Source organism: Muscardinus avellanarius (genome assembly GCF_963383645.1).
Source record: "Muscardinus avellanarius genome assembly, chromosome: 9".
Lineage (NCBI taxonomy): Eukaryota > Metazoa > Chordata > Mammalia > Rodentia > Gliridae > Muscardinus > Muscardinus avellanarius.
Genome location: NC_137795.1, coordinates 88539152 through 88566916, shown reverse-complemented (window position 1 = coordinate 88566916; position 27765 = coordinate 88539152). Strand labels below are relative to the sequence as shown.

Below are 27765 nucleotides of genomic sequence, written 5' to 3'. Positions count from 1 at the left end.
GTCGGGGAAGCCGGCGCTGTTCATCCTGCGGGCGGGGGTCGGCGGCCGCGGGGCTGGCTGCGCTGCTCTGCACTCCGGGGGCGCCCTGGCTGGCGGGCTCGGCGGCCTCGGGGCTCCTCGGCGGCTCTCGGGCTCTCGGTCCCTCCGGGGGCGGAGCGGGGCCGGGGAAGTGCGGGCCCGGCCCGGGCGGGGGGTTTAAGAAGCCCCCGGGCCGCCGCCCCCCCGCCGCGCCCGCGGCCCCCGGCTCCACGTCAGAGCGCCGGCCTCCCAGGAATGCCGCCCGGCCGCGGCCCCGCCCCCGGCCCGCCCCCGCCCCCTCCCCCGCGCGGCGAGCGGGGCGCCGGGGTGGGTGTCGCCACGCGGAGGGGGAGGGCCGCGGCTCCCCCCCCCTCGCTCCCCCGGCGCCCCCCGACTAAGCAGCGCTCGGCCAGGGATGAAGTCCGCTCCCTCCGCTCCCAGCGGGCATGATGGAGATGGATGGGGAAACTGAGGCCACTGGCTAGGGCTAGACTCCCTGATCTGGAGTTGACAATTTTCTGGACCTGGCGGGGCTGTTGACAGGGCCTGGGAGTCCTGGCTCCCAGCCCAGGGTATTGTCCACCTGTGGACAGCGCGGGAAGTGTGTGTTGTGAGAGGAAGCAGGGACACTGTACAGGCCAGTCGGGGAGAAGGCTGGGGGCCTTTCCTTGTCGCCTCACTTTACAGGTAGAAGAGCCGCGCTAGGAGCCCACAGGGTCCTGGGGGAAGAGTGGGGCAGGGGCGGGGAGCGCGGCGGTGGGGGGCTGCCCCTGACTCAGTGTCCCTGTCACCAGCCCATTGGGCCTCATCCTCTTAGAATGAAACTGAGCTCAGGAAAAAGGTACCCAGTGAGTCACACTGTTCCCCCAGGCTGATTCAACGAAGGTGATGAGAGGGGAGAGGGGGGGCTGCCCTGTAGTGCCAGGGAGCCCCCTGGGCAATGTGCCCACCCAGGCCACAGGGCACTTCCTTCCAGGGAAAGGCAAGTTAGCCAGACAGGAGCAGGGAGAGCCCTGGTGGAGCAGCCAAGGGAAACGTGACTTGGGCGGGCTGCGGGCAGGGCCAGGACATCGTGGGCAGGACAGGGTGCCTAGGCAGGACGGGGCTCCCGTGAGCCCATGGTGGCCGGAGTCGGGGCCCCTGAGGCCCTCAAGCAGGAGCTGCCGGGGAGGGGTGAGGATGCCATAGCATATGTAAAGAGAATATATGTATTTGGCAACTTTGAAGGCTCCTGCAGGCCCTGTGCCCTCTGCCCTCTGCTTTCCCTCACGTCTAGACCCAGGAAGATTAGCTGGAGAGGCCATGCCTGCGCCTGGGAACTTTCTCTGGCCTGACAGCCCTCCACTCAAGTCACTAGATGCTTGAGGATTGGGAAGTTTGAGGGACCTTGTAGGTGAATCATTCTACCGTATCCCTCTCCTCCTTTCAGTCCTGACGAAAAGGAAGGGGACAGTGGGCATTTTGGGGGCTGTCTCCTCAAGGACAGAGTGAGGACAATCCCCGTTATGGACTGAGGAAGAAGTTTAGAAGTTTTACGAGGGCCAGAGTGTGTGGTGACAGGGTTCCATGAATCATTTCTTTGCCTTCTCATGTAATGAGGTTGCCGGTTCTGAGGTGGGAGGGGGAGGAGTAGAGAAGGGACCAGAAACAGAAAAGGGACCTGCTGTTTATGGGGGGAGGGGGTGTCTGGGAGCCCTGATAGTGACAGGCGAGGTATAAATAGCTTGGGCCCTGCAGCTCATGTTCTGTCGGGCTGCCTGTGACGAGGTGCTCAGGAATTCCATTCTCCTGTTGGCAACCCCCTCTTCTTGTCTCCAGAGGGCTCATTCTCCCTACGCCACCTTTATCCCCTTGCCGAAACCACCCATCAGGCATCTGTGTGCTCTAGAGACTGAGCTGTTCTGTGGAGAGATGTCCAGCTGGGCCCCATAAATGCCTCTCACAGGAGAACTCTGTGTGTGTGTGTGTGTGTGTCTATGTGTGATGGCAGACTTCTCACAGCCAGCCTGAGGTACCCAGAGCCTGTGGTGAAGGAACGGAGGTCCAGACCCAAGAAAAGATAGATTCTACTCTGAGCTGCTGGAGAGGGAGGAAAGGGCCAGGCGGGTAGCTCCGTTATAGACCCCAATGGCTCATAGTCCTGTCTGGAGGGCATGTTCAGAGGTCCCCGCTCGGTTGAGGGCCATTGTTGGGGTGGGGTGGGGTTCGGAAGGTAGCCAGCAAGGGGAGCAGGAGCTCCCAGGGATAGCCTGCCTTGCTCTCCCTCTTGTGATTCATTATCTCACTCTCTCACTCCGGGAGGGACAGGCGACTTGTGGGCCCCAGGGGGGGTGAATGACCCCAGAGCAGGGTGCAGAGTGCCAGAGAATGGTTCCTGTCACCCCCACCCCGGAAACCTGAGCCTGTTGCTCTCCAGGATAAATCGGGGCCTGAGTCAGGCCCCGGCAGCCAGTCAGCCAGCCTACCCTGGCGCAGGCTGGTGACTCAGCCCTCAATATAGCCCATGAGCCCAGGCCCCAGGCCCGGCCATGGGGCTGGAACACCCCGTGCACAATGCTGTCCTGGGGCCTGCCAAGTGGGGCCCCCTCCCCGGGGAGAGTACTGTGCTCCTCCCTGAGCCAGGCAGTGACACAGAGAGGGGCTTACAGGGGGTTTCATCAGCTGAATATGTGGGGCTCTGCTGGCTAGGGCACAGGCTGTTTATAGCCCCCTGACTCACCACCCGCTGACCTGTCTCAGGAGACTATTAGGCTGCCTGGCCCTTCACCTGGGCCTGGTTTGCTCGTCTAGAGGCACCGCTTGTCAGACATCAGCCATATTTAACTTGAGCGGAGCTGAATCCGCCTGAGCGGGTCCAGTGAGCTGTTTGAAGCCTTATTTTTTGGGAACCAGAGACATTCCCACAGTCACCTGTGAGGATTCCAGGCTGGCCAGGCTCACAGCGGGCACTCTGAGCAGGCTCACAGCAGGCACTCTGAGCAGGCTCACAGCGGGCACTCTGAGCATCAGTGAAACTGGCTGTGGCCGAGACCCGGGTGCTGGGGCCAGTGTGGCGGAGTGGAAAGACCCATAGCCGAACTCCAGCCTTTCCACTCTGGCTCTGTCGCCTTGGGTCGGGCATGTAGCTTTTCTAGGCCCCTATTTTCTCATCTGTAAAATGGAGTTAACATCATCACTAGGGATTTTTTAAATGTGTGAAGATGAGAGGAAATAATATGAAAGGTAACTAGCATGGTATCTGGACTCGATCCCTGTGCTTGGGAGGCTGCGACAGGAGGATCGCAGGTTTGCGGCCAGCCTCAGCTACTTAGGGAGGTCCTCTGTAATTTAGTGAGATCCTGCTTCGAAATAAAGAATAAAAAATGGGGCTGGAGGTGTAGCCTGGAGGCAGAATGCCCCTGGGTTTAATCCCCAGTACCCCAAAGAAACAAAAAACAAAACAAAAAAAACTCGTTTGAGCCTGGTGTGGTAGCACATGCCTGCAATCCCAGTACTTGGGAAGCTAAGACAGAAGGATCTCAGATTTGAGGCCAATCTCAGCACCTTAGCGAAGCCCTCAGCAACTTGGTGAGACCCTGTTTCAAAACAAAAAATAACCAGGAGCGGTGGTGCATGCTTGTAATCCCAGTACAGGTTCAATGCCAGCATTGGCAATGTAGCGAGGCTCTCAGCAACCTACTGAGATCCTATTTCCAAGTTAAAAAAAAAAAGAAAGAATTAAGGCTGGGAGTGTGGCTTAAAGGCAGAAAGCCTATGGGCTCAATCCTCAGTACCAAATTAATTAATTAAAAAATAGAGCCAAGCACAGTGCTGCATATCTGTAATCCTGGTTCTTGGGCGGCTGAGATAGGAGGATCACAGGTTTGAAGACAGCCTCTGCAAATAGGGAGACTTTCACCAATCTAGCCAGATCCTATTTCAAAATTAAAAAAAAAAAAAAAAAGAAAGCTGGGAGTGGTGGCACACGCTTGTAATCCCAGCATTTGGGAGGCTGAGACAGGAGGATCATAGTTCGCCAACAGCCTCAGCTACTATTTAGTGAGGCCTTTTCGAATCAGTGAGATTCTGTTTCAAAATAAAGAATAAAAAATAGGAGCTGGGTGTGGTGGCGCACACTTGTAATCCCTGCACTTGGGAGGCTGAGACAGGAGGATTGAACAGGTTCGAAGTCAGCCTCAGCTACTTAGTGAGGCTCTCAGCAACTTAGTGAGACTGTGTTTCCAAATAAAAAATATAAAATAGGTCTGGGGGTGTAGCCCAGAGGTAGAAAGCCCCTGGGTTCCATCCCCAGTCCCACAAAAAAAAAAAAAAAAAAAAGAAAGAAAGAAAAGAAAGAAAAAAAATAGGGCTAAGGGTGTAGCTTGGAGGTAGACTACCCCTGGTTTTCATCCCCAGTACTGCAAATAATTAATAATCATAATAATCATAATAATCATAATAATCATAATAATCATAATAAAGGGCTGGGGTGTAGCTCAGAGGTAGGATACCTCTAGGTTCAAGGTTCAATCCCTAGTAACATACACACACACACAAAAAAAAAAGAACAAAAAAAGAAAAATATCTTCCTCTGCTGGTATCTGGGAAGCCCAGTGGTTTTGGGGAACCAGGCCCTTCCCCACAGCTGTGTCAGCCCTGTGGGTCCACTGCCCTGATCTTCATGCTACCCCCTCACCCTCCTCTCCACCCCAACACTCCACCAGCCAGAATCAGAACCAGTAGCACAGTAATCTTCAGAATGGCCCACCCTGCCCCCAGTAGCAGCTGGTCTTATGCCGGAGCAGCAGGTGGCAGGCTGGGCAGGGACAGCAGAAGGGCCCAGGCAGCGGGGAGAGGGTAGAAAGCAGGTGGTTATGCAAAGGCACTGGCCTAGAGAGAGGAAGGCTCCTGAAGGTGTTTGGGGTCTTGGTTCCAGCTGTACCAAGGCAGGGGTGCATGCCTGCCTGTGGCTTCTAAGGCACATCCCTGTAGACTTCAGTTCCTTCTCCCTGCCTTTTTTTTTCCCCCCTTCGGTAATAGGGATGGAACCCAAGCGCATTCTACCTCCAAGTTATATCCCCAGCCTTATTTATTTATTTATTTATTTATTTTAGTGGTACTGGGGGTGGAACCCAGGGGATTTTCTACCTCCAGGCTATACTCCCAGACCTATTTTATACTTTTATTTGGAAACAGGGTCTCACTAAGTTGCTGAGAGCCTCACTAAATAGCTGAGGCTGGCTTTGAACCTATGTGATCCTCCTGTCTCAGCCTCCCAAGTGCAGGGATTACAAGCGTGCGCCACCGCGCCCGGCTCTCTCCCTGCCTTTTTAATGAGAGCTCTAGTAAAAGTTTCACACTTAACAAAAAGGGACCTCTTTCATATGCTTCAACAAGACCAGGAGGCCCAAGTTCAATCCAAACAGAGGAAGAGATTCTAAAATGAGCAGAGAGGCTCAAGTGTCCTAAAGGGGAAAGCTCTGTGCTCTAGGCAGAGAGGCTAGTGCAAGGCCAGCCACATTCCTGTAGTCAGGACCCGGGCTGGAGGCCCAGGTCCCCTCCTGGGATGGGCTGCCCCGGGACCTGGCCTCCATCTTGCTTTGACAAAGTATCACACACTGGGTGACTGACAGCCACGTGTGGTTCTAGGTGCTCTCAGTACTTGTTCTAGGTACTACTCTACTCTTTCAGTCCTTTCCACTGCGTGTGTTTTCCAGGCAACTGTTGAAGTGGATAAAAGCAGAGTCTCACTGTCCTCAAAAGCGAGTGACCAGTGGCACCAAGTAGCTGTGAAGGAATTTCTTGACCAGGTTATGACTAAGTACACGTGCCTTAATATCACTGCTTCTCAAATTTCAGTGGGTTGTACTAGTCACCTGGGGGTGGGGGGTCTTGTTAAAATGCAAATTCTCTATCAGGAGGCCTGTGAGGCCTGACTGTATTTGCCTTTTTAAGAAACTTCCAGGTGCTGCTGCTGCTGCTGTTGCTGGCGCTACTGCGTGGGTCAGTTGGAAAAGCAAGGGCCAGGCTAGCCTGCATCAGGGTGATCTTCGAAGAGGAGGCCAAGGGGACATGTGGCACCGCCTGCAGCTTGCCTAGCTGCAGCCACGTTTATACGGGGCTGGTCACAGTGTCAGCACTGGCGCCAGGCCTGTCAGAAGGGACTCTTAGTGAAGCCTTGCCACTCCTCTGAGCTGCACACAATTTGAAAATCTTCTTGTTCTAAATGTTCTTGAACTGGATGCGTCTAGCGCTTGGTGGTACCCGCCCTGGCACAGGCTCTGTGCACCTTCTTTGCTTCAGATGCTTGGTTGAATGAAGTCCTTTGGTGTTAGGTGCAGAGGAGGCAGAAAGAGGAGTCTCAAGGAAACCAGTGGTCATGGAAGCGATCTGTCCACCGTGGCCTAAGAATATGCTGGGAGTCCTTTATGTGAAAACACTCATGATGAGAACTACCAACCACAAGGAACGAAAGTAAACAGGGACGTGCGTACAGTATCCTAGCCATCCTGCTGTCCCCTCTCAGGTTCATCTCAACCCTCCGTCCTGCTGTGAGCCCCAGCAGGCTGACCTTGACAAGTGCCACCTGGCCACCTCTGCTCTGTCTCCCTGCTGGGTTCCATCAAGGAGAGAGAACAACTGGAAGCTGGAGGCCCTGCACTCCGGGCCCCAGGCCTGCTCTCAGGGCTCCGCTCCTGCTTCCTCCTCTTCCCCTCCAGCCTGGGGTGCCAATAGCTTTCCACTGTTGCCAGGGTCCGGTGCCTTAGGATTCCTTGTTGGTTCTCCTAAACCTGCCTTCTCTGCATGGTCTCTTCGTTACACTCTCTTCAGTTAAAGCTTTGAGCATCCTGTTTGAGTACTAGGGCGTTGGCTGATTAAAACTCATCTCTGAGAACAAATCCTTTGGGTTAGAGGACTGAGTTACGAGGGCTCCCGTGCAGCAGCAGCAGCTGCTGTTGTTCTTGTTTTGTTTTTATTCCTATTCTTATTCTTTTTTTTTTTTTTTTTTTTTTTTTGGCGGGTCTGGGGATGGAACCCAGAGGCATTTTCCCTCCGAGCGACACCCCCTGCCCAATTTTTTATTTTTTATTTTGAAACAGGGTCTCACTGAGTTGCAGAGGGCCTCACTAAGTAGCTGAGGCTGTCCGCGAACCGCGATCCTCGGGTCTCAGCCTCCCGGATGTTGGGATTATAAGCGTGCGCCACCACGCCCGGCTTATTTTTATTCTTTTGTACTGGGGATTGAACCCAGGTGCATTTTACCTCTGAGCTAAATCCTCAGCCCTTTTCATTTTTTATTTTGAAACAGGGTCTTGCTGAGGCTGGCCTCAAACCTGGAAGCCTTCTATCTCGGCCTCGCAAGTACTGGGATTACCCATGTGCACCGCCATGACCAGCTCAAACTGATCTTAGGTTATCCTCATATAAAGGGTGGGCACAGGACCTCAGGGGAGGGCTCCTCTCCACACATACACAAAGTCCCTAGTCTAGTCCATTTCTACATGCTCAGAGAAGTCCCTTGAGACAGCATTAGTAAGAACAGACCAACCCTTCTGTGACTCAGCTGACAGCACAAGCAGCCAAGCCTTATTTTTAAGGTCATCTGGAAGATGCAAAATCATATTTAGGAGGCTGGCACTTGAAGCTTGAAGGGGAGCCGCTCTGTTCCAGTTGTACGTGAAACATTTAGTAAATAAAAAGCCACAAAGTCTCGTGTAATTAGGTTGACATTTAATTACAAGGAACCCAGGCTCTTACACAAGGCAGGAGATGGGAGCCAGCGGGAGCCAGCAGCTCCCATAAGCCTTTCCGGCTTGAGTGGCTGAGGCCAAGGAGGTGGGTGGGAACGCGTGGACACGTGGGTGGAGTGGGGGCACAGTGTGTCCTGCCCAGAGGTGAGGGTGGTGGCTGCTGGGGCTCCGCCCTGGCCGGCCCAGGTCTGCCATCACTCCATGAGGCAGAACTCTGTCTCCTGCGGTCGCATGCTGGGTAACACATACAGGGCCACAGCTGCAATAGCCAAGAACACCATGGGCTTCCACATCCCAAACACGTTCTGTGGACCAAAGAAGAGTGGTGAGTGCCCGGCCTTCCGATCCCTTCCCCAAGCCGGAGTCACCTGCGTGGTGTGCAGAGAGGGACACCATGGCTCGGCCTCTTTTGCCTCCTGGGTAACGGTGAGGATCACGTGGCCTCTTCGTCCTGGCACCACGAGATATGGGACATGAGGTGACGTTTGCACGTGTGCCTCCACTTCTGTCCACGGAACGAGAGCACTGGCCGGCAGGCCAGGCAGGAAGCGAGAGAGGGCAGAAGCCATTGAGGAGGGTGGGGGAAGCCTGGCCTTGGAAAGGTGGCAGCACTTGGTGAGCTTTATGAAGGAGAAACAGCTCAGAGTCAAGAGGAAGGAAAGGAGAATAAGACCGAGGGGAGGTAGATGAGCGCAGGTAAATAGGAGGTCCTGAGGCAGCCAGACCTTCTGCACAGAAGGATGTCAGCTCAAGGAAATTCAGGGGAACCTGTTACTAGCCCTGGGAGGCAAATGTCAGTCATTCAACACCCTGTACTCCATTGCCTGGAGAGGCTTCTGAGTGCCGGTGTTGGAGTACACCCTCTTCTTCTTCTTTTTTTTTTTTTTTGTAACAGGGATTGAACCCAGGAGTGTTCTACTTCTGAGTTAGATTCTCAATCCTATTTTTGCTTTTTTTATTTTGAAGCAGAAGCTCTCTAAGTTGTTGAGACTGGCTTTGAACCTGCGATTTTCCTGCCTCAACCTCCCAAGTACTAGGGTTACAGGTGTGTGCCACCGTACCCGGCTCACGCTGAGCCTTCTAGGACTCTGGGAAGACTGCTGGGAAGCCCTGTTCACTCATGGGCTTCCAAGAATACCACCAGAAGATATCCAGAAGTATCCTTTAGAAAATGAAATCTTGGACAAGAAAATACATACTTGGGGAAATAGTTCCTATTTTTTTTTTATTCGTTTTACTATATCACTTAAATGATGGAATTTCAATTTTGAGCCATAAACTATGGCATAAGGTAAAAGAAGGATAGTTTTAGCTAAAGGTGGAGTAAAGCCCATTCATTGCTCAGAGAATAATTGATCTAAAACAAGAATTTTTTTTTTTTTTTTTTTTTTGGTGGTACTGGGGTTCCTGCAAGCCCTTCGACCTCCGGGCTACACTCCCAGACCTATTTTATATTTTTGAAACAGGGTCTCTTACGCCAGCATGGCTGGCTTCGAACCTGCGCGATCCTCTTGTCTCCGCCTCCCAAGCGCGGGGATTACAAGCGTGCACCACCACGCCCGGCTAAAAAACAAGGATTTTTAAGCCAACTCTAAAGAGCAAAGATAATTTTGTAGAAACAGTTACTTAGAAGAACAGAAGATAGGAAATGAAAAGCAAAATAATGCTGGAAGTGTATTTTTCACAGACTAATCAATGAAGGACATGACTGAAATGGGAGCTAGAAATAAAGTTTATATGCACAAATGTTTATATCCTAATGTGCGTTGCTAAAAATGTCAGTCTGATGTTCTAAAAGGAGGAAAGAGCTGAAATCCATAAATGCAAACGGGTGCACTTGACGCCAGGCAGAGAAAAGATTCTGGATTGGATGCACAGAGGGATGGCTTGGGTGTCCCAAAGGAGGAAGTCACAGGCTGCTGGAAACCTCGGGCTTCTAGAAATAGCAGGCTGCTGGCCTGCATTGCCAAACCAACAGATCAAGGAGATCATGCTTTGGGACTTAACCAAGGTGGTTGACAAGATTTTTCTGGAAATCCTTGCAAGACAACATGAGCAATGGCAAATAGGGCGACAATACAACTGGTTGTATGATCATTTGTTAGCTGGCCAATGAGCCGAATGGAAGAAAACCTGGCGAGATGACACCCTAGAGGCTCGGTCCTCACTCGTAACTTGGATGAAGTCATGGGAGGTGGGCGTGGGGTCACCTCTACTGACGATGTGAAGCAGGGAGAGAGAGTTTTTGGAAAGCTCGGATCAAAACTAAAACAAAACAAAACAACAACAACAAAAAAACACTAAAAAAAAACTTCATAGGTTAGGGCAATGAACTATAATGTACTATATATCGAAGTGGGAAGAATCAAAAAGTCTGCCTGGAGGTGGGCGTGGTGGCGCACGCTTGTAATCCCAGCACTTGGGAGACTGAGACAGGAGGATTTGGGTTCGCAGACAGCCTCAGCTACTTAGTGAGGCCCTCTGCAACTCAGTGAGACCCTGTTTCAAAATAAAGAATAAAAAAGTAGGGCTGGGGGTATAGCTCCAAGGTAGAATGCCCCTAGGTTTAATCCCCAGTACTGCAAAAAAAAAAAAAAAAAAAAAAAAAGTCTGCCTTGGACCCACAATAATCATATAGAACCAGGAAAGGATGCTTAGCATATGTGATGTGCAAAAGGGTTTTCTAAACAAGACACAAAGTAAATCACTTACCAAAAGAATTAATGAGTCCCAAGGTTGCATAAATAGAAACATATAGTGTCTTCCTAACTACTCAGGGCCAACCGAGGAATAGTGCTCAAAATGAGGAGAGAAAGGGGACGTAGGATAAGATTTTTTTTTTTTTTTTTTTTTTGGCAGTACTGGGGATGGAACCCAGGGGCTTTCTACCTTTGATCTATACTCCCAGCCCTAATTTTTATTCTTTATTTTGAAACAGGATTTCACTAAGTTGTGGAGGGCCTCACAACTAGCTGAGGTTGGCTGCGAACCCAGGATCCTCCTGTCTCAGCCTCCCAAGTACTGGGATTACAAGCGTGTGCCACCATGCCCAGCCCAGGATGAGAATTTTTCTTTTTTGCTAACATTAAGTTCTTAGAAGCCAGGCCACAATTTGCTGGCTGTCTTCACCTCCCTATGGCTTAGTTTTACCACATACACCAATAGCAAGAGCCTCCTCATGGAGTTGATGCAGGGATTAAATTAGCGGAGGGATTAGAGTGGTGCCTGGCACTCAGTGTGCACCATGTGAGCGTAGGCTCTTTCCGTTCCTGTATTTTATAATCTATAAAGTACTTTCCCATACATTTGTTCATCTGACCCTCATAAAGGCTGGTGAGGAGGGCAGAGTTTAATCATCCTTTGTTTATATTTGAGGAAACAGAGTTCTGCTTTAGTTTAGATGACTCATTTTGCTCCCTGGGGCAAAGCCTATAAGAAGAAGAGATAGCCTTGACCAAGTTCTTCTTACCACTTGCCAGCCACGGTTCCTACTCCACGATGCTGCCTCAAGCCCTGGACAGGACCTGCGCCCTGGGGCTGTGCCAGAACTCTGGGAAAAACAGGCTACCGCAGAAGGACCAGCTGTTCTGTCCTCTCCTCCTGATGGGGCCTGGCAGAGTTGGGGCTGGTGAAAAGCTACGGCTGAGTGCTTTGGGTATCATTCCACAGGGACTCAAGACATCTGGGGGTGTGCAGGGGAGAAACAGGTGAGGAGAGACCCCTTGTCACTAATGCTAAAGACTGTCATGAATTATAACTTGGATGCCTAAAGCAAAGGGGAAGGGCTGACGTGGGGCTGGAGGGAGCAAAAACGAAGGGCAAGAAGAGAGACAGTGAGGGGCGCCATTAAGGCAGGCCTCCGCTTCCCTCTGAGCCGACTGTGCCCCCCTGACAGGAATGGGAGAAGAGAAGAGCGGGCGGGGAGGGGAGGGGCAGGGAGAGCATGAGACTGGGGCCAAAGAGGACAAGAAGGAATAGCTTACGGGTTCCAGAAAGCAGATGGAACCCCAGGGTTCTACCTTAGGCCACAAGACCACAATGTGCCTCATGACTTTGGTATCCTGTTGACAGAGGCGATTACATGAACTGAAGCCATTTGAGAGGTGTCAGAATATATCAGTCCTGATTTCCCAAGAACACCTGCATCTCTAGCTAGTAAAAAACTTTCACTAGTGCCACATCTTCTCCAGAAAACTTATAATTGGAAAGCCAATTACAATGGAATGTGGCCTCCAAAAGGGATAAACAGAGAACTATAAAATATTTTTTGGCATTTTGTTCCCATCTTCCTGGAGACCAGAAGTCCCAAACCAGAGAGATTTTCAGGAGAAAGTGCATAATATGTCAGAGATTCAGTCCCACTTTCATCAAGGTCGAGGGACCAATATGGGTTGTCTTTATTCAAATGCCCCTGGGAGGATCAGAAGGTTCACAGCCCTTTGGACCTCCTCTCTCACCCACGGGAGAGTGATTCCATGCTGTTCCATCCTATGTAGAAGCAGTGGCTAGAGCTTGGCTCTGGGTTTAAGCAAACACAAAGAGAGCCCAGGCCAGCTTTGCAGACAAACAGCAGCTCATCAGAAGTAGTTGGGCAGCTTGGGCAGTAGCAGCAGTGCTGGGCTTATCCAAGTGCTTCCCAGCCAAGGACAGAAACTCAAACCATGCCTCTGGTAAGCATTCAACTCCCTGTGCATTCTGCGCATCCTAGAGACATGCTCCAGAAGTTACAGGCTTCGCAGCAGCCTGAGAAAAAGCCAGGCTAAACTCAGACCCGAGTGTCACCTGTTGTTCAACGGCCAAGGCAAGAAGCAAGCAGCTGAGAGGAAAGGCGGGGAAGTAATACCAGTACCTGAGTTAGGATGCTGTCTCAGCCCACCAGCACCAGAGCAGAGCCGATATGACCACCAGGCCTACGAGAGGCAAGGAGAAGATGGGGGGGTCGGGGGCAGGGGATGGCTGCAACATGTCAGATGAGAGAGAAGCACGAGGGAGACCAGGAGACGAGGTGGTATGAAAAGACATAAACACATAAATCCAACAGATGATGAAGATGAGAAAACAGAGGGGAAAGAGAAAAGAATCAAGAGGTTAAAAACCAGGTAAGCCAGAGCAGCAGCATTTCTTCTCTGCTTCCTGGACCTTGTGGAGAGCAGAGGAATTCTTCCCACCTGCAGTCTGCGGAAGCTGCAAGACTAAACGGGTTAAACCGCAGCTTGGTCCAAATCAGGCGGCGAGGCCAGTTCGCTGTCTCGTCTTATACTTCTCATACCTTGTCAAGCTGGAGTTATGTGCACCTAGAGCTTCCTTGTAGGTTGAAGACACTGGAAAAGTGAAGCTCCAGAGTGTATACTGGGGTTTGGTAGAGAAGCAGGGTAGACACTTTCCCTAGGTCATGCTCGCAAGAGCCAGTCTTTGGCCAGGCCATCTGCCTGGCCTGCTCTCCGTCGATTCTTAGTATTTTGAGCTCTGGTTCCTATGATATCCCAGGAGTCTAAGGCTGTGGATGTGAGACAAAATGTACTAAAACAAGCCAACAATGGAGAAGGGACGGTTCTGACATGGCAATATTCCAGAGAGAAACTGGATTTGAGTGCGGTAATAACTATGTCAGCTTAGCTGCCTTCATAAAAAGAAAATACAGGATCCACTGGAGCAAAGAGGCACCTACTACTGTTTACATCCTAAGTAATGGTTCTCTGCCGTGAGGTTAACAGAGAACTGCAAGCTGGAGGTTTAGTCAGTGCTACATAATGAGCTGCTGAGAAATTCTACATATCCTTAGAATTGACTGGATAATCCTGCCACAAGAGACTTATTTTCTTTCCCTGTGTTGAAGAGGGTCAGAAAGGACCTGTGTTGGAAACTGAGGACTTCCTAAGCAAGTACTCAAACCCCAGATACCACACTTAACCTCAGGGTGGGATTTCAGTTGTTCAGCTGACACATACCTATACGGGTATACCAGTTGTCAAAAGACAGAGCTACTTCTGTACACTTGCTAAATCACCCCTGGCAACTTGGCATATTCCCCAAGATAGCATCTATATTTCAATCTCTCAAAAATCCAGCACCTAAAGGATCATTACTGAAACCAGTCCCAGACTAGTCAATGCCCCTGCTGTGCAGACAGAATTTTTTGTTTAAAATTGCTCCTATCATCCCATCCTCCATCCGCATGTCCCGTGACAGAGCCCAGTGGGTGAAAAAGCCTACAAGAGGAGGTGATCCCTGACCCCACGTCCTGAGAGCAACAGCAAAGGCGAAACCTGACTGGGCACCAGGGGAAAACGGAACTGAGTGCTTGCCCAGGCTGACAGAAACGCCCTGAAGGTCTCACGCTGTCCAGGACCTTCATGCAGAGCCCCAGAGAGCAGTGAGAAAACTATCGAGAGAAGATAACAAGGCTATCATGCAAATGGAAGGACAGAGGACTCCGGGTTCCCAGGAAAGGCGGTCACCGTGAGCTGGCTCCACAGTGAGTCGGCCTAAGCCTGCCATTTCCATCAGGGAGGTGGCTCTCTCTGCTCCCATCTTCCCAGCGTGCCACACTTGACACTCACCGGCCTCTGCTCCCGGCGAAGTCACCGGCAGGGCCATCCCCGAGCCCAAGGCCCCTTTCCCACCTGGCCCAGCCTTTGGTTGTGGTTACCTTTTTGCTCTCAGAAAGTTTAAGGGGGTTTTTATCCTCAACAGTCTCCGGGGAAGGGTTGTCATCCTCGTCCTCACTGTCATCGTTGTCGTCGTCGTCATCTTCCTCATCTTTCTGCTCGCGGTACTCTTCATAGTATTCCTCCTGAGCTTCTGTTGGCTTGCCTTCCCCAGGATCTTCTGGCCCAGGAGCCGGAAGGACCTCCTCATTGGGTTTCTCTTCTGTTTCTTCCTTTTTATCCTCTTCTACCTTCTCTTTCTTTTCCTCCTCTTTTCCTAGCTCATCTATTTGCCTCTGGCTGGCCTTGTATAACAGCACCACCTCCAGGCTCTGTGGGGTGGAGGTGGGGCGGGACGGGGCTGCTGTTACCACTGGAGAATCCTGCTCTCATGATAAAGTATATCTGCATATATAGTATATATAGCTGTCTACATAGCACTATCTGCAGCACGTTACGGTACAAAAGTGCAGTGCTGTGTCCTGAGCCTGCAAGCCATCTCCTTGAGCATCATGTGGAGGGCCTCTTGGGGCCAACACATCTCATTGGCCATTAAGCCATTCCAAACAACTACCCAAGCTCAAGATTCCTGGGGTCTGCACCTCAACTCTGGCTTCCCACCCTTCATGGTGACTCCTATGGTACCTAATCCTCTTTCACTTTGGAGTACACAACTACTTGGAATAAATTCCGTTTTATCTACTTGGTCTTGGGCATGTGTAACCCAGGAAAAACAGGGGCCCTGGAAATGGGGTTGGGTCAGTGGAAACAGTTGTCCAGCCTTGGGGCTGTATCTACTCTCTCCACATCTCCCAAGAAAAGGGAGCCCCAACTTTCTACTAAGATGGAACTACTGCAGACACTTGAGGATCCTGGAAGCCTGCCTACGAAGCCTTCCTCAGCTGGTAGAATGAGAGTTGAGATGATGTCTCTCCTCTGGTCCCCTCCACCCTCCTGCCTGTCTGGCTGTTCCAGCTGCGACTCACCTTTCTGTTTTCAAGGCTGCCCTCAGAGCTATCGGAGCACACCTTGGTCACCTTTTTCTTCTTGACACCGTTGGTGTTCTTATTGCTGTTCTTTGCCCTGATCTCTTTGCCAGATGAGGACTTCTTCTCTTTGAGCTGGTGCAGCTCTTCCTGGCAGCACTGCAACTGGCCCTCCAGCTGCTCCTGCACGGCCAGGAGCCGCCCCTGCTCATCCATGCTAGCCTGGTACTGCAGCTGCAGCTCCCGCAGCTTGCTCTGCAGTTCTTTGATCTGTTGGTGGTAGGGGCCAGTTACCCAGGGCTGGACCCATGCAGCCAGCCAGGGCCTGCTTGGGGTCACCACCTCAGAAATCTCCCTGCTAAGGCCCATGGGAGACGTGGATACAAAGAAAACACTCAACTGGAAAAGAAGCCCCTTACGCAGTTTACAAGTGGCTTTTCTCTAACTTGCACTTGAAGGTTTACATCTGACATGATAAAAAATGATGTATATTTATTTTATTGTTTTTGCCATCGTTTGCCCAGGGAATAACTATAGGGCCACTAGCACTTCTGAACTACAGGCATTTATTACGTAGTTCCTTTCATGGTAACTTCTACTCCACCCAAACCATTTCTCTAATAGGTATGATCACTTGAGGAGCTGTGCTGTACATGCACCGTGCTCCCGCAGCTCCCCTTGGGCACAGTAAGTCACCCCCCTGCTCCTGAATCTCTGGTTTCATCTGCCTCGCCTGATGGCAGCACATCACGATCCACTGGGTAGGTACTAGTCAGTACGGACCACGTGGCCGTCGCTTTCTGGGTCTCTTCCAGGTGCACACCAGTGACCCCCTCCCCCCACTGATCTGTGAACAACTAACTCTGGGTCAGAGACACTGCCTCTGTTCCCTTCCTGGTGGGTGTGAGCAATCCGCTTAGCATTATCCAGAGAACCAAAAGGAGACATGGTCCTGTCCTTGAAAGGCGGACAGTTTAGCTGGGGTGATGAGACAAATGCACAGAGAACTGGTAAGAAACACAGCTCTCCAGAAGTGCTTAGGACACAAAGCAAGAGGAAGGGGTGGCAGAGGGAGGAAGACAACAGTTCCGAGGGGCGTCTGCACGAGTGTATGTCACAGCCCAGTGGGCTCTTGGCGGCAGCGCTCAGATGCGGCCACCTGCCTGGCCTCCTGGGCTTCCGTCTCTCTGCTCCGCCCTCTCTTTCTAGTCTCTCTGAAATGGCCATCACTGCCTGCAGCTGCCTTAGGGACTCCTGGAGAAACCCTGCCTCCCTGGCGCGGTTACCTCGCTCTTATCGTTCTGGGAGGCTGCAGGCTTCTCGAGGCTTTCCGTGCACTCCCTGAACTCCTTCTCACAGGCGTCCAGCTCTTCCCTCAGCTCTTTCTGCTTGCCCAGCAACTTGTCCATCTGCTCTTGTACCTGGCTGTGCTCCTCCTGGCTCACCTGGTACATGGCCTTCACTGCCTGCAGCTTGGCCAGCACCTTGGCCACCATTTCCTCAAAGTGCTGCGGAGGATGGGGAGAATGTTGGTACCAAGAGAAGCACCTGACCTCTGCCCCCTGCTCTGCTAGGACTTCCCTGGGTACAAAACAGTGGCCACCAGGATGTGGAGCTGCCCAGGCAGACGCTGTGTTTTCTCCCCCCAAAAAACACCCTGGTGGTGTTGGTGAAGGTCCCCGATCCTAGGACTGGACGGGGCACTTCTGTAGGAGAGGAACCGGGGAGGAGGCAGGGCCACCGTGGGCAAAGGCCTCGCTTACTTTCAGGAGTCCCCCGGGTCGGCTCTGACCCCATTCCTAGTTTGCTTCTTGTGCCCTTCCCCTGGCAACGTTTCCCTTTAAAAGAGCCTGTCTTCCCCTGCCTGACCTGTCACCTGGCGAGGGCTACCTCTATGTCTTCAGGCTCAGCCGGGTCCTCATCGGCGTTGCTGCTGGTATAACTCTTCTGGCAGGTGTTGGAGCTGCTGGTGCTGCCATAACTCTTCTTATAGGCGATGCTGCTGCTGCTGGAGCGGTAGCTCTTCTCACAGGCATCGCTGGTACTGGTACTGGTGCTGCTGTCGTAACTCCTGAGGAAGCTCTCGTTGCTGGCCTGGGAGCTACCGTAACTCTTGTGATAGTTCTCCTGGTCGTCGACTGTGCTGCCATAACTCCGGTGAAAGTTCTCATAGCTGGGAGCCACGCTGCTGGAGTTCTTCTTGTAGGACTCGAGGCTCATTTTCATAGAGGGGGACTGCGTTTGGACTAGCTGCATTTCTTCCAGGCAGAGCTGCAGTTCTACCTGCAGCCTCTTCCGCTCCTCGAGGAGCCTCCCCTGTTCTTGTTGCAGTAGTTCCTGTTCTTTCTGACCTGAGTTGTACAGCACCTGCAGGGCCTGCATGTGCTCCATGAGCAACTTGGACTGCTGGGGCTGGGGGGGTGGGAGACAGTGCCATTATTCTAAGCCATTTCAGTGCTCCTAGCTGCCCCTCTCCCGATGCTGATGGCTGAGTGTACACCTGAGAGAAGTGTACACCTATGCCTCAGTCCTCAGGCTCACTGGGTCTGTCTTTTTTTTTTGGGGGGGGTTAGGTACTAGGGATTGAACCCAGGGGCATTCTACCTCTGAGCTACACTCCCATCCCTGTTTTTATTTTTATTTTGAAACAGGGTCTCACTAGGTTGATGAGAGTCTCCACTACTTGCTGAGGCTGTCCTTGAATCTTCAATACTCCTGTCTCAGCCTCCCAAGGTCTGGGATTACAGGCATGTGCCACCACATTCAGCTTCTAGGCCTCTGTCTTTGATTTTGCCTAAAGGTAACTAGCATGTGTCAGCTTCCTGCTTGTTTGGGAAAATCCCTCCTCCCAGGGGGGCAGATTCCAGATAGCAGGGCTCTCATTCCTGCTGGTTTCTACACTCTGGTACATCCCTTCCTCAGCAGCGTGGGGTGGGTCTCAAGGGCACCCTGGTTCTCACCCTCTTCTCAGACAGGTATATCCATCATCCTGACCTTTAGGCTTGGTCCTCGCTTCCACCGCTAATGTCAAAATCAGCTCCAGCCTCAAGTGTGTGCATACAAAGAATTCTCTCCTTAGAAGGTACAGGCTTGGAGCCAAGGCCTGACCATTGGTCCCTGTGCCTACTGCCCTGATTCTGAATCTGGCCTCTGGGCATGTTTCCCTGGCCCTCTGGGCCTGCCATCTTGGCTGCTGATGCCCAAGATGAGATCTGATCGGTGAAGGCAATATTTTATATCTGATTCCCAATCTCTGTGCTACCCAGGCTTTCAGCCTGGATATCTGATACTCCTGGAAGATAACCAAGCCTTACAGTTTGGACTTCTGCTATTCCTTGGTTGTCTGTGTTCAGGCTAATATGGGGACCAGTAGATTCAGCCTAAACTGAAACTATCTACTTGCTCTTTCGTGCTCACATTGAGACCTTAGACCAAATTTATCTCCCAACTCTGAATAGACTCGTGTGGAAATCTCTGCCTGCGTCACCTCATACACACGACCTCCTGGGGGTGCTGGAGACCCACCAGGTCTCTCACACCTGAATCTGGCTCTCTTACTGCCACCGACGTTCCAATGAAGACAGTCAGACAGACAGCCCTGAATGCTAGGAACACTTCTTTTGGAGATAAATGGGCCCGGATTTGTCTCAGCTAGAGCGCCAAAAGGTTATAGATTTTAAAAATGAAGAAGTGTACTCTTCAGCTCATTAGAAAAGGATGATGTATTTAGAGTTAGTCCAAAGAAACCTAAACAACCACTACATTGACATCATACATTGGGAAAAAGATATGTCAGTGGGATTGAGCCCAGTGGTCAGACTACAGACTTGGGTCAGCCCAGCTCTGTTCTAAGGGCTCACAGTGCTTCACCTGCCGCGCCTCTAGGCGAAGTCCTCAGTGCATCTGGGGCCACGTCCTAAAGAAGCCATGGTGACCCTGACTGGCAAAGGGCAAGGCTTTGGCCTCGCTGCCTCCTGGCCAAACAGCCCTTCGGGACTTGGACCCTCTGCGAAGCCCCATCAATGCAGCTGTGCTAGAGAAAACGTCTCCCTTCCTCTTGCTACAGTTACCTTATTCTGACCACAATTTGAGGCCTTGGGCGATTTGGCATTGTCAGGATTCTCCAACACTTCTTGGAAACGAGACTTTTTGAAAATTCGCAGCTCCTTGTGTGCCTCTAACTGTTCTTTTAACACACACTCTTGGTTCTGGATCAGTTTTCTCTGTTCCTCCTGCATGCCTTGGTAGAGCAGCTGCAGTTCACACAGATCTTGTAACTTTGCTAGCAGCTCCTGACTCTGAGTAGAGCAGAGGAAGGAGGAGTGGTGGTTACAGCGAGAGCCTGGGGCTTGCGGTGCCTCATCCCTGCTGGGTGCTGCCTCCTGAACCTGTGGGCCTCTTCACACAGCCCTTCTGCGGATGGGGCCTTTCTACAAAGACCTGGTACTCGAGTAGCCATAATCTTTTATGTGCAGATGTGTTTGTTGTTTTTTTATGGTACTGAGGGTGAAACCCAGGGGCTTTCTACCTCCGGGCTATACTCCCAGACCTATTTTATACTTTATTTGGAAACAGGGTCTCACTAAGTTGCTGAGAGCCTCGCTAAGTAGCTGAGGCTGGCTTCAAACCTAAGTGATCCTCCTGTCTCAGCCTCCCAAGCGCTGGGATTACAAGCGTGCGCCACCACGCCCGGCTGCAGATGTATTTCATAGTTTACAAAGTGCTTTCTGGTGCATTTCCTCCAGGTGAACTAAATATCTAAATATAAAGTGCTCCACAGATTCCAGATTATGAAATGTGTTTTAAGATTAAAGCCCTTCTGAGGAAAAAAGCCTAAATCAGCTCTGTGGAGCTGTTTGGTGTGATGAAACAGGTGAGAAAGGAAGAAGAGGCTGGCCAAGAAAGAAAAAACATCCAGTCCCCACCCTTTCGCTCTGCCCAGGGACGGCCACACCCATTCAGCGCAGCCTCCCCCCTCGTGGCTGGGGCCGTGCCCTGGCCCTGGGTACCTTATGGAAGACGCCACATTTGGGCATCGGGAACATGAGCCTGTGCAGCTCTTCCTGCAGCAGGCCCTGCTCCTCCTGCAGCCTCCTCTGATCCTCCAGGAGTTCACACTGCTCCATCTGTAGCTGCCCCATCTCCTTCTGGCTGGCCTTGAACTTGTCCTGCAAGTCCGTCAGCTTGGACAGCAGTGCATCACACTGTGGGCAGGGCAGGCGTGCTGCGAGGTCACTTGGGGCAGTGCTCTCCTGCCTCCTGTCACTCACCCGGCCCCGCCTCCCCACCCAGTCACTTTGGGCGGAGCCTCCCAAGCAGACCAGGCCTCCATGCTAAGGGGCCCTCACAGGTGGCTCTCCACGGGCACAGGCAGGGCTGTGCTCTGAGTCCCCCCTGCTGGTCCCTCAGGAGCGTGGATGGATGGAGGGGTGCTACTCATGACCTCCCTTCTCTCTTCCTGCCTCTGTCTCCTTTCCTTTGACGTACCAGCCTGGTATGTCACCCAGGGTGTTCCCACCCTGCTGGGACTCTCCAGCCCTCCCTACTCTCATCATCACCAGGGGTCTGGGACCTAAAATACTCCTTACCAGTAAGGACTTAATTTCACTCTAATTTTTCCCATTTTTGTTTTTCTAAACATCTCCTAAAACCTTTACAAAAAGCTACTGCTAAATTTGGTTTAAGATTCCAGGATTCTAAAAACCACGTCCTTTTTTTTTTTTTTTTTTTTTTTTTTTACCTCTGGCTATACTCCCTGACCTATTTTATACTTTATTTGGAAACAGGGTCTCACTAAGTAACTGAGGCTGGCTTCCAACCTGTGCAATCCTCCTGTCTCAGCCTCCCCACAGCTGGGATTACAAGCGTGCGCCACCACGCCCAGCTAAACCATGTCTTTTTTTTTTTTTTTTTTTTGGTGGTACTGGGGTTCCTGGAAGCCCTTCTACCTCCAGGCTACACTCCCAGACCTATTTTTACATTTTTATTTGGAAACAGGGTCTCCTAAGCCAGCGCGCGGGCTGGCTTCGAACCTGCGCTGTCCTCCTGTCTCTGCCTCCCAAGCGCGGGGATTACAAGCGTGCGCCACCACGCCCGGCTAAACCACGTCTTTTAATACTCAGTGACTCTCAGTGCTATTCTATGACTACAAAATGAGCTAGCTGGCTTTGGTGCTGCCACTAGGAGAGGTGGTGATGAGCAAGTCCCAGGTCCCCTGGATTCCTGAGCTGAGTAGGAATGGAGCAGGGGAAAGTGTGAGCCTGGCCCAGAAAGTCACATAACTGTAACTTTGCCAATTCTGCCCCCCCAAGGCTTTTCCCTAGGGACACTGCCTTCTGAGGGCCTGGGCAGTTGCCGCTGCCTATTCTGGTCAAGCTCCCCATCTCCTGAGATTCTTGTGCCTTTTCTCCAACATGCTTTGATACCTTCCCAGTTCCTATTGGTAATCAGGGAAGTGCTTAACTGGGTAAATGGTAATGGATTGCTTTTTTTTTTTTTTTTTTGTGATGATGGTACTGAGGATTGAACTCAGGGATGCTCTATCTCTGAGTTACACACCAGGCCTTTTTACTTTTTATTTTGAAACAAAGTCTTGCTAAGTTGCTGAGGCTGGCCTTGGACTTGTAATCCTCCATCTCAGCCTCCCCAGTATGGGGATTACAGGCATGTGCCACCACAGCCGGTTTATAGCATGTATTTTATCTGCCATGGATAAAGAAACCATGAATAAGGCCTCATTTATTACTACCAGGGTTTATTGCTAAAAGGAAATGAGATAAGAGCAGCATTCTATTCCATTTAAAGAGGGCAAAATTCAAACCTCAAGGATTTAACCACTCCCAAGTCCCAGAATAAATCCGGGAGGAGCATGGGTCCTTTCAATAGTCTATCAGCACTCTGGGCACAAACCATACTGCCCAAAAACAGCATTTGTGATCTGCTTCACAAACCTGGCCTGCTCTTTCTAGTTCCAACAGTAATAGTTCCAATAGTTATATATATATATATATGTATTATATATATGACTAAGCGTATATTCTCCACAAATTGCTTCATGTCACTATAGCTGCAATACTAATGTACAAATGGACTTATGTGCGAAAGCAGTCCAGTGTTCAGACTGGGATCCAGATGTACTTATCCTACTAAGCCGTGGCTCTGGTTCAATTTCAAGGTCAGGGGAAACCAAGTTAGCAGCACATGGCTCTGTCTCCATTCCCTGCGTAGAAAGCCCATCAGGGCCCTTGGGTGCTGACGCACTGCTTGCCTCTGTACCTCCCCTCTCTGGAGCAGGTGCCTGGGGGTGCTTCCCACTAGGCACTCTACCTTATTGGCACACTTTCCCTTGTCCTCGGGAACGGGCTCGGTGGTCTTGAGCTGCTTTAGCTCCATCTGGCAGAGCAGGAAGTCCTGCTCGAGCTGGTCGTACATGTGCTTCTGCCGCTCCAGCTCCTCCTTGCTGGCCTCGTACAGCTGCTTCATCTCCCGCAGCTGGACCTGCATCTCTGTGTTCTGGGCGGGGGAGGCAGGCCCAGCCATCATGACAGGCCCTCTGCTGCTGCGCTCTCGGGCAAGGGTGAGGGTCCATTCTGTCCTTTCTAGGCCTGATCCCATCCCTGCCAGGGAGACTCAAGAGGGACCCTTTCCTAAGAGGCTGGAAACCCAGACCTTGTGGGGCTTCCTTCTTAGGAGAGTGTGGAAGGAAAGGGGCTTACTTTTTAAGAAGATGATTTTCTGATTTATTTTTAATTTTATTTATTTTTGTGTGTGTGGTTACTGGGGGTAGAACCCAGAGGCTTTCTACCACCGTCCTATACTCCCAGACCTATTTTATACTTTATTTGGAAACAGGGTCTCACTAAGTTGCTGAGAGCCTCACTAAGTAGCTGAGGCTGGCTTCGAACCTGTGCGATCCTGTCTCAGCCTCCCAAGCCCGGGGATTACAAGCGTGCGCCACCATGCCTGGCTGATTTTCTGACTTAAAGCTGTGGAAACTGGCTCCCAGAAGAGGCCTTTCTAGGCACACTTCTTTGGCCCCTTCACCAGCAACTCCTACCAGCCCGCGGCTCTGTCCTGCCCACTACGTTCTCCCTCACCTGGCCCTCCTTTTACCTTCTCATCGCTCTCCTGCAAGCAGGACACCGTGTTGCGGAGACGCTGCAGCTCCACCTCGTGGCCCCGCAGCCTCTCCTGTAGCCGACACTGCACTTCCAAAAGCTTTTCCTTCTCACCCGAGACGCTTTGGTGCTGGTACTGAAGCTTCTGGAGTTGGCACAGTAACTCCTGCGGTTTGGGGGGCTTTGGGCAGCACAGCTGGTTCTGGAACCCCCACTCTTCTGCTGGACTCACCCTTGGCCACGGATGGGCTAAGCATCTACCTCTCTCCCTCCTGCCTCTTGCTGCTCACCTCCCACCTGAGGCAGCGCTCCGGGCCAGGCCGGGGTCTCTCCCTGCGGCGCTGCCTCGGCAGCGGTGGGAGCTGTTTGTAGCTTTGTGCTCACCTCCCCCAAGACCTCAAACAGGTGCTCTTAGCCCCTGGGTGGAGCCCTTAGCGGCTGGGTGCTGTTACCTTCTCACTTCTGTTCTCTATGACTGAGGATTTCACGACTTTGAGCTGCTGGAGCTCAGCCTGAAGCTGCACCTGCACTTTCAAGAGCTCGCTCTGCTCATCCTGACTGGCATCATACTTTTGCTGCAGGGCGCAGAGCCTGGTCTTCAGCTCCTCGTTCTGTGATGGGGAGGACAGTGACTGTCAGGCAACAGCAGGCCCCTGTCCAGCTCGCTGGGCTTCTTCAGGTGCAGAGAGCTTCAAGAACTCCCTGGGTCTGTGGTTTGGTTTTTTCGGCCGGGCCGATATTTGACGATGAGCACCGTTTCGAGAATGCCAGCCTGCGCGGCGTCTACATTTGGTTGCCGGCAGCCGGGCTCCTGATCACAGGGCAGGCGGCACCAGAATTCAGTCTCTCGCCTGGTGTCCGGCCTTCTCTGAAGCAGTGACTCCTTGCAAGCCCTCCCGCCCCCAGGCGGTTGCCTCCCCCAGCAGTGTTTACCTGGATGACGTTGTGGGAGGTCTGGAACCGAAGCACCTCGTTCTGGGCGCACTTGAGCTCCCTCTGCAGCCTCCTCTGCTCCTCCTCGCTGACCCGGCGATGGTGCTGTAGCTCTTGCAACTCACAACACAATTCCTTGCACTGTGCGGGAAATGGAAAGGGGAGGCTGACTTACAACAGGTGCTGCGCTGCTCCAGGAACAGATTTGGAGAAGATGAGGCATTCCTCTGGCTGGAACGCAGTCAAGGTGTCACTTAACAACATGCGCTCGTGCTGAGAACCGTGTTGCTAAGCTGCTGAAGCCGTGTGCAATCACACGGTCCACTTGCTCACACCAAACACTATAGCCTATTACACACCCAGGCGACGTGCTACCCATATGTAGGTTATAGGCTATTCTTCCTAGGGCCATGATGAATACACCCCGAGATTAAATCAAACACAAGAAAAATGATGCCATCAAAAGACCTGGTGAACAAAAGCTGCATGAGGCTGCTGCCGGTGTAACATGCAAACTGTTTTATAGCAAAGTAGAAGGCATATACTCTAAAAGAATGAAGTATAGTAAATATACGAGCCAGGAACGTAGTCATCTCTGGTCATTGTCAAGTCCTATACATAACTGTGCTATACTTTAAATGACAGCCAGCGCAGTAGGCTTGTTTATACCAGCATCACCACGGACATGAGTAGCACGTTGCTCTGCCATTTCGCTATATGATAGGACCTTTTCAGCCCCATTACAATCCCGTGAGGCCACCATGGAATATGTGGTCCACTGTTGACTCAACTGTCATCGTGGGCATTTGACTGTATTTACATCAGGCAAGCTTTCAAGGTCCCAGAGTGCGCCCTCCTGTCACAGTACACACCTCCTCTGTTAGCCCTGTGCCTACCATAGGCCAGGAGAAGGGGAGGGAGGAGGGGGGAAGAAGAGGAGGGAGAGAGAGAGAGAGAGAGAGAGAGAGAGAGAGAGAGAGAGCATGCGAGCTGCCTCCCTGCATGCACGCTGTGGCCTACCTTGGTCTGCATGCCATGCATCTGCTCTTCCGCTCCCAGCAGCTGCTGGCGTAACAACTGCATTTCAGGATCTGGCTCTAGGAAATCCAATTCTGAAGTCTGAGACTCTGCTGATATCATACTCTTTAGTGTCTGGGAATCCAGCCACCTCTCCGTTGCTCTTCGTGTCCTGAAACCCAGAACCAGAACCAGGTTGGGAGGCACTCTACCTAGTGTCACCCAATAAGGATGCTCAGGCCTGGGCCTTCGGTGTGGGCGGAAGAGAGCAGGGGCTGTCCGTTGCCATTCACCACTCAAATAAGCAGGCTTAGATTACAGAGAAGTCTCCTGTATCTCATCTGCTGAGGCGTGTTTGGCTCCGGGACACCCTGAGAGTGTGGGTCCAGTTGGTTTCCGGGATGCGCCTGGCATCAGGCCAGCTCCAGCCTGAGAGCTTTGTACCATTCAACTGAATCACTTCTATGGGAACAACAAAGGAATCTCTAGTGATCCACTCTACGGCAGAGCAAACTAGACCCCACTTCAGAGAATGAGGGAAGACTAAATGTTAGAACTCACTCGTGTCCTGAGACAACTGGCTGGGATCCCATGCCTGCTTCTAGGTGTCGCCATACTCTTGGGATAGTACAGAAACGACTGGCTCTCTGGGAACAGAACACTCATGCCCTCGCCTCTGCTTGCAGGGAACACGGGAGGCAGAGACTGCAGCGCCTGCCTCCTGGACCTACCTCTCACTCTCCAGCTCGGCAAGCTGCCCCGTGAGGCTGCTATTGCTGTCCTGCAGGGCCCGGTACTCCTCGTTCAGGAAGTGATAGCGTTCCCGCAGTTGACTCAACTCTTCTGCAGAGGATGGGAGGAGAGAGATGAGACAGAACTCCTGCCTAGAACCTGAGAGCAGAGGGCTTCTCCTTTTCTGGAGAAAAGATAGACCACATGCAGGGGCTTAGACGACAGAGCCCAGAAGATTCCACAGTGCCATGGGTCATCCTTTCAGAGGACTGCCCGCCCTCTCATCTGTCCCGAGAAGCACTCTGGGTGATCATCCTCAAAGCCCATCTAAGCAGGGTCTTGCCAGGCGTGGTGGCCCATGCTTGTAATCCCAGTACCTGGGAGGCTGAGACAGGAGGATCACAGGTTTACGGCCAGCCTCAACTGCTTAGGGAGGACCTCCGCAACTTAGTGAGACCCTGCTCCAAAATAAAGAATAAAAATAGGGCTGGAGGTGTAACTCAGGGGTACAATGCCCCTGGGTTTAATACCCAGTACCACCAAAATAATAATAATAATAATAATAATAATAATAATAATAAGCAGGGTCTTGAGCTTTTCAGAGATCTTGAAGGTTTAAATAAGTTTGGGGTGTATTGTATTTAAAGTTTCTATTTAATTGTTTATAATGACTTCCCTATTCTGCTTTTGGCACAAAGGGGAGAGATGTGCACTGCTAGATGTTACACAGCTGGTCCCTGCCTTTCAGACACAACCTAAGCATTCCCAATTTCTTTTCTTCCTTTATTGAAGACATAAGCCTGGGTATAGTCAAGTTGTCTCACGAACGGCTTTTTATCTGGCGACAGGAAAGCCCATACCAACCAGACTCCTGTCTCATTCTCAAGCATTATTGAAGACCTTGTTGGTGCACACTGTGGTGGTGCATGCTTGTAATCCCAGTATTTGGGAGGCTGACACAGGAGGATTGCGGGTTTGAAGCTAGCCTCAGCACCTTAGTGAAGCTCTCAATAACTTACCAAGACCCTGTTTCAAAAAAAAAAAAGGAAATAAGCCGGGCGTGGTGGCACATGCTTGTAATCCCTACACTTGGGAGGCCGAGACAGGAGGATCCCGCAGGTTCGAAGCCAGCCTCAGCTACTTAGTGAGGCTCTCAGCATAGTGAGACCCTGTTTCCAAATAAAATATAAAATAGGTCTGGGAGTATAGCCCAGAGGTAGAAGGCCTCTGGGTTCCACCCCCAGTACCACCACCAAAAAATAAAAAAAGTAAATAAATAAAAATAAAGAATAGGTCTGGAAGTATACCCTAGAGATAGTAGGCCCTGGGGTTCCATCCCAAGTAAACACACACACACACACACACACACACACACACACACACACACACACACGATCTTGTTGGAATGATCCAGAGCCATGTCCCTAAATCCCATTCACTGAAAAACTTTTTTGCAGGGTACTGAGGTAGATGCCATTCTACCTCTGAGCTATATCCCTAGCTCCCCTCTTTTTTTTTTTTTTTTTTTTTTTTTTGGTACTGAGGATTGAACCCAGAGGCATTATATCTCTGAGCTACACCTTCA

The 27765-nt window shown here is 51.5% G+C and overlaps 1 protein-coding gene across 22 annotated transcripts in view; it reads right to left on the bottom strand.

Annotated features, from left to right (window-relative positions):
• Nucleotides 1-7942: 7942 nt before the first annotated feature.
• The window catches only part of CCDC136 (coiled-coil domain containing 136), a gene marked incomplete at both ends in the record, with an annotated part of 32222 nt that continues 12399 nt past the window's right edge, over nt 7943-27765 (bottom strand). For 2 of the 22 annotated variants that reach the window (XM_080700985.1, XM_080700988.1), the window contains 11 exons: nt 7943-8053; nt 16668-16889; nt 17272-17787; nt 19452-19679; nt 20391-20585; nt 22708-22893; nt 23494-23664; nt 23951-24109; nt 24432-24572; nt 25452-25620; nt 26180-26291. In XM_080700985.1, coding sequence (XP_080557111.1) covers nt 7943-8053; nt 16668-16889; nt 17272-17787; nt 19452-19679; nt 20391-20585; nt 22708-22893; nt 23494-23664; nt 23951-24109; nt 24432-24572; nt 25452-25620; nt 26180-26291 — 2210 coding nt within the window. Of the gene's footprint in view, nt 8054-12602; nt 12705-14397; nt 14728-15381; nt 15652-16667; nt 16890-17271; nt 17788-19451; nt 19680-20390; nt 20586-22707; nt 22894-23493; nt 23665-23950; nt 24110-24431; nt 24573-25451; nt 25621-26179; nt 26292-27765 lie in introns of those variants that run through there. The other 20 variants (XM_080700974.1, XM_080700975.1, XM_080700981.1 and 17 more) reach the window with 18 other exon arrangements.